The sequence below is a fragment of the Artemia franciscana genome, chromosome 9 (assembly GCF_032884065.1).
Source record: "Artemia franciscana chromosome 9, ASM3288406v1, whole genome shotgun sequence".
In the NCBI taxonomy this organism is placed as follows: domain Eukaryota; kingdom Metazoa; phylum Arthropoda; class Branchiopoda; order Anostraca; family Artemiidae; genus Artemia; species Artemia franciscana.
This window is the reverse complement of record NC_088871.1, coordinates 47,056,872-47,073,354: the sequence shown is the minus strand read 5'-3', so window position 1 is coordinate 47,073,354 and position 16,483 is coordinate 47,056,872. Positions and strand designations below refer to the sequence as shown.

The 16,483-nt window shown below is 35.2% G+C and overlaps 1 protein-coding gene across 4 annotated transcripts in view; it reads left to right on the top strand.

Annotated features, from left to right (window-relative positions):
• LOC136031489 (protein mothers against dpp-like) overlaps window positions 1-16,483 on the top strand; it is a 68,760-nt gene that overhangs the window by 35,301 nt on the left and 16,976 nt on the right. For all 4 annotated transcript variants that reach the window (XM_065711132.1, XM_065711131.1, XM_065711133.1 and 1 more), the window contains exons 6-8: window positions 2,205-2,317; window positions 11,260-11,458; window positions 12,804-13,044. In XM_065711132.1, the coding sequence (XP_065567204.1) occupies window positions 2,205-2,317; window positions 11,260-11,458; window positions 12,804-13,044 (553 nt within the window). The remainder of the gene's footprint in view (window positions 1-2,204; window positions 2,318-11,259; window positions 11,459-12,803; window positions 13,045-16,483) is intronic.

The window sequence follows — 16,483 nt, the reverse complement described above, 5'->3', positions numbered from 1 at the left end:
AATTTGTTTCCAGGGTACAGCGAGGATTTAAGAAATTCGTAAATCCGGGTTACAGTGTGACAATTTGTCTGTGGGGTACAGCGAGGATTTCTGAAATTCGTAAATCCGAGATAGAGCATAGATATAAAAGATCGAGCTACAGATCAATAATAAGCATTCGATTTATTCTTTTTTTCAAAATTCTATAATTCCTTGAAAAATATAGTTTGAAAATCCTTGTGTTGTTGGAATTTAAATTCTGATCTTATATAACTAGGAAAATTGAATTGAGCTAGTTTCTGGAAGAGTAGTAGATCCTTTGGATGAACGAATCCAATTATCTAGGAAATATGGTGGAAATTGGATATATACCTTAGAAAAATTTTAAGTCAGTAGGATAGCAACCAACTACTAACCGGATATACTATTAGAGATTTACCAGAAATGAAGTAAAAAATTAGCATTTTGTGTTAAAAGCATAGAATAGTAAAGGAAAAAAGTTAAGAAAACCAAAAAAAAAATTAATGATACGAAATAAACCTATCATCGCTTTTTCTTCTTTTTTTTCTTTTTTTTTAACGTCACCTTGTGCCATTGCTAAACTGAAAGCTGTTTTTAGGACAGTGTCACATTTTCGCCAGTATTACAAAGTTGAAACGTGAAAATAATTAAAAGAAACCAATAAATAGTAAAGTTCAAAAATAGTTTTCGTAATTAAAAATTCCAACTTTCAAAATATTTTGATTCCTAACGACAGTTACTCCTTCAAAGTAAAGTTTTATCTTCTTAAGTTTTTTGTGTTTGTTGTAAAAACACATATATCATATGTTTTTAGCTTCTTTTTTTGCATGTTTCTTTTCTTTTAATTTGGCCCATACAGCTACTAAAAAGAAATGCATAACTGCATATGAAGGTATTTTTCATTAAAAATTAAATTCATTAAATTCCCGTTTTTTGTATTTATTTAAAGATGTATATGGCTGTGGAAGTTTCTGCTTAACCAATCCAAACATTTCATTTTCACTATCCTTGGTACTTTAATTACCAGCTCGTAACACATGGAAAAGCGGAGCATAAAAACATACTGAAATTTGTAAAAACAAAACAAAAACATTAAATCACAAAAAACACAGTTCGCACATTAAAATGAAAATATATACTTCTAAAACATTAGAGTAATAACCCAGAGTGATCTCAAAATTTCATCGGAAAACTGAAAAGAGTAGTTGTAAAGAGTAGAGAACTGAAAAGAGTAGTATATGTAATGTGGTAATATGGTAATATAGTAATGTGGTAATATGGTAATATAGTAATGTGGTAATATGGTAATATAGTAATGTGGTAATATGTTTATCAGGTGTGGACCTTTCTTGTTCAGGGACTGGAGACAGTCGGTATGCGATATTCATTCAACACAAATGTATTTCGTATGTCATGGTAATCACAAAAGAAATTGAGATATCTGCAGAATCAAGTTCGGATTAAAACTACTAGTACGGAAAGCTAGTTTGATTTTCACAATAGTCTAGATTGAATTAAATTAGACAATGAATTTTTTTTTTTTACGGAGTATTTGTTTTTCAAGAAATTAAATCTGTGAATACGTTGGAAAGGCCATTTGTTAAATTAAATTTGTGTGACATTTTCTGCTATTGTCTTTGTTAAATAGTCTAATTAACATCAATAATAATTTATTTTTAATATCTTCATAGAATATTGAAAATGATAGAGGAGTGAGTAAATGAAAAGAAAGGAAAATACGCATGAGCATAGATACAAAAATATAATATTACAAATAGAAAACAAAACATTGCCAATTACGTAAACATTGCACAAAGAACTTTACTCAAGCGAAAATACTTCACACAATATTTAAACAGATGGCAAAAATTGTTGCCTGTCTCTATAAGACTCATAGCTTAATTTGATTTATGAATATTTATTCTTTAGTATCAGGGTTGCCACCATGGTCAATTCATAAAATGCTACAATTGCCCAAATCTCTGTGCTAAACAGCTATTTGCGGTGCTATAGTCAAAACATTGACGGTAATAGCGCTACAATGGTGCTTAAATAGCACTTTATTGCTTTTTTAGCACTAGTTTAGCAATCCTGAGCGTGTGGTACACATAATAAAATAGTGCTAAAATAGCACTTTCATGCTACAGTTGGCAACCCTGCTTGGTATTGTTCGTGTTGTTTATTGAAATTACTTTTTGTTTTAGCTGAGACGCCTCCCCCTGCCTATAGCCCCCATGATGATAATTCACAAAGCAATACCCGTGACACAATGGATACGACTAATCATGGACCAGATGTTCACCCTGTTGCCTATCAGGTATGTTAGGTTAAAATTGTTATCAGACATAGACAGTGGCTGATCACATCTCTTTTTCAACACAAGGCAGCGCAAAATGAACGAAGTATGCTTTGTTCTACTTTTTGCCATTATCTTGGTATTAATTTAGTATTCGTTCATATGTTCAAAATTTAAAAGTTTAGATGTTAAAAATAAAAGTTGCAGGGACATCAAATTCAAAAGCTTTTTTGTCCCTGGGCCCACCTTTGGTCAATTCATACCGGAAAACCGAGATTTTCTAAGATTTTTCTTTTTCAAACAGTTCGTAGTAACGAACTGTAGTAAGGAGTGACCCGGATCAAGCGCTACATCAAAAGAATCGCGTTTTAATGCCGATTTTAAATATATAAGTTTAAAACTCGTTACTCGTTAAAGTTACAAGCCTGAGAAAATTTGCGTATTTTAGAAAATAGGCGGAAACACCCCATAAAAGTCATAGAATCTTAACGAAAATCACACCATCAGATTCAGCGTATCAGAGAACCCTACTGTAGAAGTTTCAAGCTCCTATCTACAAAAATGTGGAATTTTGTATTTTTTTCCAGAAGGCAGATCACGGATGCGTGTTTATTTGTTTGTTGTTGTTGTTGTTGTTTTTTTTTTTTTTTTTTTTTTTTTTTTTTTTTTTTTTTTTTTTTTTTTTTTTTTTTTTCAGGGGTGACCGTATCGACCCAGTTGTCATTGAATGTTGCGAGAGGGCTCATTCTAACGGAAATAAAAGTTCTAGTGCCCTTTTTAAGTAACCAAAAAACTTGGAGGGCACCTAGGCTCCCTCCCACGCTAATTATTTTCCCAAAGTCAACGGATCAAAATTCTGAGATAGCCATCTTATTCAACGTAGTCGAAAAACCTTATAACTATGTCTTTGGGGACGACTTACTCCCCACAGTCCCCGTGGGAGGGGCTACAAGTTAAAAACTTTGACCAGTGCTTATATGTAGTAATGGTTATTGGGAAGTGTACAGGCGTTTTCAGGAGGATTTTTTGGTTGGGGGAAGGGGCTGAGAAGAAGGGGATATGCTGGGGGAACTTTCCATCGAGGAATTTGTCATGGGGGAAGAAAATTTCCATGAAGGGAGTGCAGGATTTACTAGCATTACTTATAAATAAAACAATGAAAAAATAAATATAAAAAAGTTTTTTTTTAGCTGGAAGTAAGGAGCAGCATTAAAACTTAAAACGAACAGAAATTATTGGAGGGATTAGGTAGTAGGAGGGGCTCACCTCCTCCTATTACATCGCTCTTTACGTAAGATATTTTTAGTAATTTCAACTATTTATTCTACGGCTTTTGTGATTCAGGGGTCATTCTTAATGAATTGGGACAAAATTTAAGCTTTAGTGTAAAAAGCGAGGTACTGACGAGGGGGCGAACCCCCTCATATATGTAATAAAAACATGAGAATATAAAAGTTCTTTACGTAAGCCAATTTATAAGTTACGTATATCTTTTACTAATAAAAAGATTCGTAAAAAATTAATAGTTCTAGGTGCCTTTTTAATTAACCGAAAATCGGAGGGCAACTAGGCTTCCTCCACAACTCATTTTTTCTCAAAATCAATCGATCAAAATTATGAGAAAGCCATTTAGCCAAACAAGATAAATATGCAAATTTCGTTTTAATTATTCCTCTGCGGAGAGCCAAGATCAAAACATGCATTGATTCAAAAACGTTCAGAAATTAAATAAAAAAAAAGTTTTTTAACTGAAAGCAAGGAGTGACATTAAAACTTAAAACGAACATAAATTACTTCGTATATGAAAGGGGCTACTTCCTCATAAACGCCTCGCTCTTTACGCTAAAGTTTTTTACTGTTTTATAAAGAAGGGTTGAGAGACAGAGTCAAACTTTAGCGTAAAGAGCGGGGCGTTGATGAGGAAGCAGCCCCTTTCATATACGAAGTATATCATACTTTTGTTAGTACTTTCATGTTGAACCATGAAAATAAATAAGCGAAATTGATTATATAGATTTGACAACACTTTTTGCCCATAAAAATTCAAACATTAAAAGTGTGTTAATTCGCAAAGACAACTACACCTTCAAAGGAAAGCTGCTTTTTTCCACCTCATTGGTGTTATACGGCAAAAATTATTTCCTCTCTCTATTAGGCTCATAGGTCAATTTGATTTGTGAATATTTCTTCCTTAGTATCAGGGTTGCCACCACGGTCAATTCCTAAAATGCTACAGCTGCCCAAGTTAGCTTGATTTTCACTGATTTTTCACTCTACCGAACACCTTCTACTACTGGAAACTGCTTAACTGCATATGGAAATTTTCCTCATTGAAAATCGAATTAATCTAATTATTTAAGGCCTATTCCTGCGTGTAAGTTTTCACTTTACTAATTCAAACGATCAAGTTTCGTTTTCATTGTCCTAGGTACTTCAAACAAGTTCTAAGACCACACTGGATGGACACGATCTTGGAATGAAATAAAAAGGAACAAGACAAAAAAAAAACTGACTGACAGTGAAAAAAAATATTTAAATAGAGTTTCGTTTGGCCTTTCATTTAGAATAATGGTGTTTGTAAATTGGTGGTTTTTGTTCAAAATTTTTTTTTTTACCAAGAGTTTGCCCACTCTTCACCACCTGGCGTAAATCTCAGGGTGCCACTTGTTCCCCTACTCGTAGCTCCCTTCCTCTTTATTGTTTGACAATTTTTCTTAATTGTTTAAGACATACGCCGCTGTTTAAGTTCCCATTTCACCAATTCAAACATTGTTTCGCTTTTACTTTCCTTGGTATTAAAAAGAGTGTTAAAATAAACAGCGAGGCTTCTGTCGAAAAACTGAAATGGCTCATGAAAAAACACTCCATCCACGATATGGTGATGCTCAGCTTCAAAGGTAAAATACCATACTAGAGTTGTCAATAGGTAAAGGTAAAAAAAAAGGTAAATGATACGGCATTAGACTTTACAGTCCGTACCGGTGATGCTGATCACCGTTTCTTGGCCCTTCAGCCAGGAAGTGCAATGGGGGGTTGGGGGCCAGCCATCCTGTGCTTTCGCACACCCTTCCTGTTTACCTTCCCCAGATTTCTCCAGGTACCCATTTAGAGCTGGGTCGACTCTGGCTAAGCTTACAGAGTCATGCCACTGACCCCCGTCCCAAACTGAAGAATTGGGTACAATGGGATTCGAACCCGCGTCCTCTCAGACAAGGGATCCCGAATCCAGCGCACCAACCCACTCGGCCAGGACGGCTCGATGAAAGTTGTCAATGCCTAGTTAACGCTACTTAAAAGGCGAGAACGTTTCGAAGAAATGTTTTGGGTGTGATCAGAGAATATTTCTTTTCTGGATTTGTGTAAAGACCGTTATGTCCTTCTGAGCCAAATAATATGGTTAGCAATGTAAAAAAAAAGAAATCCCTAGTAAAAGAGGGTCCATTTATTATTGTGAATGTGCTAGCCCCTCTCCTATGGAGTTGTAAAGTCGGTATGCTGCCAAAATAGTGGTATATTATTTCCAAGGTATATGTAAAAATTCAACCAGCTACAATAAATTTTCAACTTATTTATTTGTAACCGTTTGACTTTTACAGTTATTCTTGCTTTCTTACTATATACTTCTTTTTCCTCTGTAAATTTAGTATATTTCAAAATTTAAACCCTATTTCTGGAATGAGTTTTCAGCCCTTTTATTTTGGCTTTTTGGGCACCTCTGTGAGTTCTTTGGTAGGTTTTGTTTCTAATTATTTAAATGCAAATCCATATGGGGATACGTAGAAGGAGGGAAGTAAATCTTCAAACCCCCAAAATATTTATTCCTCTTATATTTCGCTCTTTCTTGTGAAAATCATTTCGAAAAAAATACGTATTTCTAGGTTTGGTACTGTCAAGTGCAAGAATCAATCACTTTTTGTCCCTCTTTGAGCCATTTTCTCTTTGTGCATTTTTCTCAGGAATTTTTGATTTTATGAGAGATTTTTGAAAAGAAATGTTCGGAATAATTTTGCTGAATGTTTAAAAAAGCTGGCGAATGTGGGTAGAGATCTTAAAACAATTTGTCTCTGATTTTATGATTTTTGAAGTGTAGTTAAATTGAAATTGATTTTCTTTCAAGTTCCCCGTAAAAAAAAAAGAAATACGTGGCTGTTTTCGGATGAAAGTAGGGGTTTTAGATGTGTTGGTAGGATGGGCTATCGGGACCAAGATTTGGGTAAGTCCTGGAATTTTTCTATCTCTTTCTTTTTTTCTCTTGAAATTCATTTCTCTTTCTTTGGAAATAAATATTATATTATACAATTATTCCAATCAATCCTGCGCAGCATTATGAGCTTAAATATTCAAATTGAATTTTTAGTCTGATTCTGCTCCTCATGGTTCACAAACTATTCTGGAGTCGGTAATTGGTCTGACGCAAAATGGCTCAATATTTGTCTTTCAAATAAAATTTTAGTCTGATTCCGCTTCTCATGGTTCACAAACTCTTCTGCAGTGGGTAATTGGTCTGACACAAAACGGCTAAATATTTGTCTTTCAAATTAAATCTTTAGTCTGATTCCGCTTCTCATGGTTCACAAACTCTTCTGCAGTGGGTACTTGGTCAGACACAAAACGGCTAAATATTTGTCTTTCAAATTAAATCTTTAGTCTGATTCGGCTCCTCATGGTTCACAAACTCTTCTGCAGTGGGTAATTGGTCTGACATAAAACGGCTCAATATTTGTCTTTCAAATTAAATTTTTAGTCTGATTCCGCTTCTCATGGTTCACAAACTCTTCTGCAGTGGGTAATTGGTCTGACGCAAAACGGCTCAATATTTGTCTTTCAAATTAAATTTTTAGTCTGATTCTGCTCCTCATGGTTCACAAACTATTCTGGAGTCGGTAATTGGTCTAACGCAAAACGGCTCAATATTTGTCTTTCAAATATATTTTTAGTCTGATTCCGCTTCTCATGGTTCACAAACTCTTCTGCAGTGGGTAATTGGTCTGACGCAAAACGGCTCAATATTTGTCTTTCAAATTAAATTTTTAGTCTGATTCTGCTCCTCATGGTTCACAAACTATTTTGCAGTGGGTAATTGGTCTGACGCAAAACGGCTCAATATTTGTCTTTCAAATTAAATTTTTAGTCTGATTCTGCTCCTCATGGTTCACAAACTATTTTGCAGTGGGTAATTGGTCTGACGCAAACGGCTCAATATTTGTCTTTCAAATTAAATCTTTAGTCTGATTCTGCTCCTCATGGTTCACAAACTCTTCTGCAGTGGGTAATTGGTCTGAAGCAAAACGGCTCAATATTTGTCTTTCAAATTAAATTTTAGTCTGATTCCGCTTCTCATGGTTCACAAACTCTTCTGCAGTGGGTAATTGGTCTGACGCAAAACGGCTCAATATTTGTCTTTCAAATTAAATTTTTAGTCTGATTCTGCTCCTCATGGTTCACAAACTATTCTGGAGTCGGTAATTGGTCTAACGTAAAACGGCTCAATATTTGTCTTTCAAATATATTTTTAGTCTGATTCCGCTTCTCATGGTTCACAAACTCTTCTGCAGTGGGTAATTGGTCTGACGCAAAACGGCTCAATATTTGTCTTTCAAATTAAATTTTTAGTCTGATTCTGCTCCTCATGGTTCACAAACTATTTTGCAGTGGGTAATTGGTCTGACGCAAAACGGCTCAATATTTGTCTTTCAAATTAAATTTTTAGTCTGATTCTGCTCCTCATGGTTCACAAACTATTTTGCAGTGGGTAATTGGTCTGACGCAAACGGCTCAATATTTGTCTTTCAAATTAAATCTTTAGTCTGATTCTGCTCCTCATGGTTCACAAACTCTTCTGCAGTGGGTAATTGGTCTGAAGCAAAACGGCTCAATATTTGTCTTTCAAATTAAATTTTTAGTCTGATTCTGCTCCTCATGGTTCACAAACTATTTTGCAGTGGGTAATTGGTCTGACGCAAAACGGCTCAATATTTGTCTTTCAAATTAAATCTTTAGTCTGATTCTACTCCTCATGGTTCACAAACTCTTCTGCAGTGGGTAATAGGTCTGACGCAAAACGGCTCAATATTTGTCTTCAAATTAAATTTTTAGTCTGATTCTGCTCCTCATGGTTCACAAACTATTTTGCAGTGGGTAATTGGTCTGACACAAAACGGCTAAATATTTGTCTTTCAAATAAAATTTTAGTCTGATTCCGCTTCTCATGGTTCACAAACTCTTCTGCAGTGGGTAATTGGTCTGACACAAAACGGCTCAATATTTGTTTTTCAAATTAAATTTTTAGTCTGATTCTGCTCCTCATGGTTCACAAACTGTTTTGCAGTGGGTAATTGGTCTGACGCAAAACGGCTCAATATGTGTCGTTCAAATTAAATTTTTAGTCTGATTCTGCTCCTCATGGTTCACAAACTCTTCTGCAGTGGGTAACTGGTCTGACAAAACGGCTAAATATTTGTCTTTCAAATTAAATCTTTAGTCTGATTCTGCTCCTCATGGTTCACAAACTCTTCTGCAGTGGGTAATTGGTCTGACACAAAACGGCTCAATATTTGTCTTGTCAGATAGTCCACAGTACAGGGGATGGTAACGGAAGTTTTATCTTTAGTAGGCCTGCTAGCTTAGAATCAGCTAGCCTACTTCACCCACCATCATTTTCCCTGGGTAACCTAGGTCTATTTAATGGAAACTGGATTTTGATTCAAAATATTGCTTGAAAATAAAAGACGCTCATTAATCATAGGCAGCGCAACAGAGCTACCTAAGTAAAGAGCGATGTGAGCACAATGTATTATTTATTTATTTTATTATTATTATTTAGACCAGGACACTTCGTATCGAAAGAGTTGTCGTAGAAACTTCGAAAAGGGCTCATTCGATTGGAAATTGAAAGAGCTAGTGTTCCTTTTAATAATCGGGAGCTATTGGAGGGCAGCTAACCCTCTCCCACGCCCACCATTTCCCCGAACACATTCAATCAAAATTTTGAGATAGACATTTTGTTCAACGTAATTGAAAGGTCCGGAAATTATGTCTTTGAGGATGACAACCCCCAACAGCCCTCAGGACAAGAGTTGCATGTTATGGCCTGGGTGCATATAAGGTATATATATATATATATATATATATATATATATATATATATATATATATATATATATATATAAAGGGTGATCTTATAAACTTCGAGGGGGGATCATTGGATTTCCCTACCACACCTCGAATTTTACCGAAATGCATCTGATAGAAATTTTGAGATGGCCATTCGTTGTCGTAGAAACTTTGAAAACAGCTCACTCGATTGTAAATTGAAAGAGTCAGTGCCCTTTTAATAGTCGAAAGTGATTGGAGGGCAACTAACCCCCCTCCCTCGTCCACCATTTCCCCAAACACATCCAATGAAAATTTTGAGATAGCCATTTTGCTCAACGTTATTCAAAGAACCGGAACTTATATCTTTAAAGATGTCACCCCCCCCCCAGCCCTCAGGGTGAGGTAAGTTATGCCCTGGGGGCATATAACGTATATATAGAAAAGGGTGATCGTATAAACTTCGGAGGGGGCTCGTTGGAATGGTAATCAGAAGCTCTAGTGGCCTTTTTACGATCCAGGGTGATCGGAGGGTGGATAGCCCCACCCCTCCAACCTCGTATTTACCCTTATGCATCAGATAGAAATTTCGAGACGGCCATTTGCTGCCGCAGAAACTCATTCGAATGGAAATTGAATGGGCTAGTGCCATTTTTGTTAGTCAAAAGTGATTGAAGGGCAACAAGCCCCCTCCCCCTCACCCATCAATCCCCAAAACACATCTAATCAAAATTTTAAGATAGCTATTTTGTTCAGTATAGTTGAAAGGTATGGAGATTATGTCTGACAGCCCCCATACCTTCTCAAGACCATACTCTTATTTGCACTTTACTAAAAAAAAGATGGCTGTGGATTGTCAGTTTAGTATACATATACTGATATATATTCCTTAAAGTTTTAATAATATTTAAGTTATTTAAGTTAAAAAAGTTAAAACATTTTAAACGTATTTTGTTTATTTAATTTGTACAATAAATAAGCGAGTCAAAAATTAATATGAGTAGGGCTGACAACCTCGATGCCTTTTTAAGATCAAAAATAAATACGCTTGAAATGTTTTCACCCTTCTTACTTTCATATATGAAAAAGTATCAAAACCTTAACGAAGAAATATCAGTATATGTCAATTTAACTGGCAATCCACGATCATTTGTTTGTTTGTATTTTTCAGTAAAGCACATACTGTGTTCTGGTCTTGAGAAGGCATAAGGGTTATCAGTCCTACTCATACTAATTTTTTCTCGTTTTGAGTTTTACTCCGGCTATTTATTGTAATTTATCTTCGTTTTGAGTTTCATTTATTTATTGATAGTGATTTGCAGTAGTTATACGCTTAGAAGATTATTTGACTTTATCTTTGCTCATTCTTGGTTTAATGGAGCTCTTTACTTTTCTTTGAAAAATTTGTATTGTAGAAAAAGCTTTTTAAATTAATTATCATCCAAAGACAAATTTAAGCTCTAATCCTACTGCAGATTAATTGAATCAGATATTTAATTTTCTTAGAAATGCTATATTTTTTTTTAATGAAGTCATCAGACAATAAACTGTAAGTGGCGGTAACAGTTTTTTTAATCTCTATCTTCAAATGTTTAATCGCCGAAGATCTGTCTCCAGTATATTTCCCACTCTAGTTAAGAGAAATAAACGGATACTTTGCTTTTGCACGAGTGTACCTAGATATACTTGTACTAGCGCCTCTCCGTTAGCGACGATCCATTAACGACATGTGCTAGCTGCACTCGTATGGTTTTACTGCTAGCACATGTCGCTAGCAGACATGTGCTAGCTGCTAGCATGCGTTGTACGACGTGTGCTAGCAGCTCACATGAATTAAACCTGTATATACTGACGTTATACCTACCTTTCAGGAACCTCCTTACTGGTGCAGTATTGCTTATTACGAGCTGAACTCGCGTGTCGGAGAGATTTTTCATGCCAACAGTCATTCAATTATTGTAGATGGCTTCACTAATCCTAACAATAAGTCAGATAGATTTTGTCTTGGTCAACTATCAAATGTTAATAGGAATTCTACTATTGAAAATACAAGGAGACATATTGGGAAAGGTATGTTTAAACACTGGTAGTTTTCGATTTATCAATGTTCGTTGTAAGGGAACTCATTTATATCTGATGGTTGTTAAATACCTAGGTTTGTTTTGGTAAAAATTTTAAATTTAATTTAAGAAATGAAATGTTTGGAATGGAATTAGTCAAATTGAATTCTGAACATGATTTTCTGTGCAGTTGCATAAATTAAAATGGTACATTTAGTGTTAATCATTATTTTTATGAAATATATCAAATCCCTTTTTTAGGGATTACTTTTCTGAATGTAAAAAGTTAAAAACAAGTGAAAAGTTCCAATCAGTCAACCAACCGTTTAGAGGATAAGTATAAGAAAATGTGGAATTGATTAGATTGGCAACTCGAAAGCTCAAATGTATAGTTTATTAAACAAAAGTATGTACATACAACCAAAAACTCTTCTCTTATAAACAAAAAGTTTGTTATTGTAAAAGAACAAGAATTGCACCACCAACCAATGATCACAAATGTAAGAAACAAGATAAAAAAAAAAGATAAAAAAAAGTGGGATTCTGTATGGGTTATTCTAGCTGACTTTATCTTTTTTTGTTGATTTAACGTTTTGGATTCTGCTAAATTCATAAATCAGTATAATCAATTAGTTTCAGTAAATAAATATGTATAATCAGTTGTTTGTAATCAGTCAGTTGTATTTTTGCCAAGGTATTCAATTGCAACCAGTATAATCAATTCGTTTCAGTAAATCAGTCTATGTAATCAGTTGTGGTCAATGTAATCAGTCAGTTGTAGTTTTGCCAAGGTGTTCAATTGCAATCAGATTAAGTAATCACTTTCAGTAAATCATCTATGTAATTGGTTGTGGTCAATATAATCAGTCAGTTGTATTTTTGCCAAGGCATTCAATTGCAATCGGAATAATCAATCAGTTTCAGTAAATCATCTGTGTAATCAGTTGTGGTCTATGTAATCAGTCAGTTGTATTTTTGCCAAGGCATTCAATTGCAATCAGTTTCAGTAAATCAATCTATGTAATCAGTTGTGGTCTATGTAATCAGTCAGTTCTAATATTTGCATAAACATTCAATTGCAATCAATATAATCAATTATTTTCAGTAAATCAATCTATGTAATCAGCTGGGGTCAATGTAATCGGTCAGTTGTATTTTTGCCAAGGTATTCAATTGCTATCGGTATAATCAATTAGTTTCAGTAAATCAATCTATGTAATCAGTTGTGGTTAATGTAATCAGTCAGTTGTATTTTTGACAAGGTGTTCAATTGCAATCAGTATAGTCAACTTATTTCAGTAAATCAATCTATGTTATCAGTTATGATCAGTGTAATCATTCAGTTGTATTTTTAGGTGTACATCTCTATTATGTCGGTGGTGAAGTATATGCTGAATGTTTATCAGACTCTGCCATATTTGTTCAGTCTCGGAATTGCAATCATCATCATGGCTTTCACCCAACAACAGTATGTAAAATACCTCCCGGATGTAGTTTGAAAATATTCAACAATCAAGAATTTGCACAGCTGTTGTCACAGTCTGTGAACCATGGCTTCGAAGCAGTCTATGAATTAACTAAAATGTGTACCATTAGGTAAGTTCAGCTAACGGGTAAAATGGTTCCACTAATGGGTAAAAAAATGTCTACCAATAGGTAAGTTCTGCTTATGGGATAGAAGAAAATGCGTAAAAGATGCCAAAAATGCAGTTATTGTCAAAAATTATTATTTTTTCCCTTTGATCGCTTTTCTAGCTGTCCTAGCCCAGTGGTTGGCGTACTAAATTTAGAATCCTTCGTCCGAAGAGCTGGAGTTGGGTTCCTGGTGTGGCCAGTTATTTAGTTTGGGACGAAGGATTAGCGGCGTGACTCAGTAAGCTCATCCAGAGTCGACCCACCTCCAAATGTGTGCCTGGAGAAATCTGGGGAAGGTAATCAGGAAGGGTGTGCGAAAGTACAGGATGGCCGTTCCCCAACCCCCATTGCACTTCCTGGCCGGAGGGTCTCGAAACAGAGATCAGCACCGCCGGTTTTTGACTTATGGATCTAGTGCCGTATCCTTTTTGACTTATGGATCTAGTGCCGTATCCTTTGATGGCTTTCGACTCTTAAAAGGGGCACTAGAACTTCCAATTTCTCATCGAATGAGCCCCCTCGCAAGTTTATACGATCATTCCTACTATGTAAAGTAGTCGGAAAAAAACGTGGAAGTCTCATCACCCATTACTATGGGCCTCCCAAATGGGGTTACTTTGATACTGTGTGGGGTATGTCATTTTCTTATGGTATTATTATTCCTACACTGGAAAGAAAATCGGAAACTAAACAAAAAGTTCGAGACGTAAGAGCGATTTTATCCTATTCCGTGATAGACGGAGATTCTAGAGATCCTCTCCAATTTAGCACATTAATGAGAATGATCTAGATCGAAAACTCTGTACCACTCTCTTTGCTTAGCCACCAAAAATTCAGTTTTATCATCAATCGACACGTCAGCACTTTACTTGAGAGCGAAATTACTTTACTCCTCCTTATCTATTTTCATTATCATTAACAGCCAAACGAAAATTAAGCTGATAAAATTTTATTAGTTAGACTAAGGAGTGTTCTGAACCATTGATCGCCCTGTTCTTGGAATACGTTTTTGAGTAGGATAATTTTGCTCTCCGATCTCGATCTGACCCTGACATATATCTACAACAAAAAAGGGATAGCCTCGAAGTTCAAAAGCTATATTTAATTTTATCTGCTGTCACAAACATGGTCTACACAATATGCTGTATATGTAATCAAGTCCAAGAATCTACTTGGATTATATGTTTTAGAGGTCTTAAACCTGAATCTGCCCTTACTTGTTTCATTAGGCCTTAAACCTTAATCTGTGGATGGACCTTAACTGTCATGGCGCTTGCACAAGAACTTATTCCTGGAAGGGTTAATATTTTGAAGAGATTGGGCATAAATTTAAAGTAAACGTAACAAATGTGAAGTATGTTGAAAGTATTAGAGATTTTAGGGGAAAACTTATAAAAACGGAAGTTTCGTAGGTGAATGGGTACTGGTGTGAGCTTAATAGCTGATCCTAATGGGGAGACTTCCTAACATTGGCCTGAAGGGCCTCCTTTTCTGGAAGATTTGGTCCTGAAAGTGAAATCCTTTTCCTTGTTTTAAATCACCCATTCCCCTGAAACGTTATTCTGATTATTAATTTTAGTTCTATGAAATAATTGAAAGTTCACGCTTCAAGGTTCAATGTTCTTTATTACAATAGCAATAAAATACACATTTTTTCCGTTGGGGGGGGAGCATGCTCGTATACCAACGGAAAAAAAAACAATACATCATACTACTGAAGTAAACACGACTATTCTTGCCTTTTTTGTCTTATTAAAGAAATAAGCTTGACATGTCACTCCCACCTACTGTCAAACACACGTTCATTCGAGACAATACTAACTTAATAATACCAATTATCAGGCTTAACAGTGGGCAGGGAGTGCAGAAAGTTCATATCCAAAAAATCATAAAATAATAAATACAAGACACCATTCTACACAAAAAATAAGTTGTTAATTCGTTCGGAGCCTAGATCTAATCGCAGGACAATTTTACATCTATAGATGCAACAAATTCAGACCAAATCAAAGGAACCATATACTGCACTGTAAATTTTGACCTCACATATTTTGGCAAAGGGATTAATAGACGAGATCCAGATCGAGTGGAAATGGACATTTTGAGACATAACGTTCATTAAATAAAAATATTTAGGTAGATCTCCACGATCGAATTTAACTAAAATATTTTAAGAAAAATATAGAAGGCTGAACGCTAAGACTCATCGGGGAAATATCCACAACATTAAATAACGATTTTTTAATTGATCTATTTTGCAAAAGGGGAGGAGACGATAGAAATAACTTAAGGGCACGAGGATCCTTATTTTGTATCTTTTGAAGTGGATTAGACTGAAACGTATTTACGTAAACCAATCCCTCATAATCAAAATGAGACTATACTAAAATGAAAGAAAATGACCAAAGTGCTGAGTAAGGAATTAAATGTTTTAACCGGTTTATTATACCAACGCCCCGTGATGCTTACGCACGAACAACATTGATGTGACCCTTCCATGAAGATTCTCGTCGATAGCCACCCCTAAATAACGAATACTTCTCACTGTTTCAATAGACGATAAACTGTCTTCAAGCATAACGCAAATGTTAGTTAATTTTGGGAACCTGCACTCACCTCTACAATAAATAATAAGTTTAGTTTTTTCTTATTAAGCAAAAGCTTATTATCATCAATCCATTTCGAAATATGACTGTATGTATGGGAAATATTTATTTGAAGCTCATTTAAAGATTTACCATACACAGAACCAGCTGTATCATCAGCAAACTGTGTATCCAGAGAAGAGGAGGCTGTAGCAAAGCACAGATCGTTAATATAAATAAGAAAGAAAAGAGGGCTCATAATTGAACCCTGAGGGACACCAACCGATGACGACAGTGGAAGGAAAGAAGAAGCAGAATTAGTAATTACAGTAACTTGTTTTCTCTCAGAAAGATAAGATGTTACTAAGTCCAATGCTTTCCCACGAACCCCCGAATTATTAAGCTTAGAAAATAAAAGCAAATGAGATATTGAGTCGAACACTTTTCAAATGTCCAGGAACAGGCTTGCAGCAATTTGTCAAGACAATCACTCACAAACTGGTTAATAATAATCATAGGATGCTCAGTGCCATGTCCCTTTCGAAAACCAAATTGAAACTTTGAAAACAATTCTACTTTTCAAGAAAAATTATACATCCGATGATACAACGCTCTTTCTACAATTTTAGAAAACGCAGACAGCATTAAAATTGGGTGGTAATTAGACGTATTATTACGGTCATCCCTTTTATGTAGAGCAATAACTTTTGAAACCTTAAAAGGAGTGGGAAAACTCTAGTCTGAAATATTAAATTTGTTATATGTGTAAATACAATTGTAATACCGGGCATAACTACTTTCATGGGGTTAGAAGA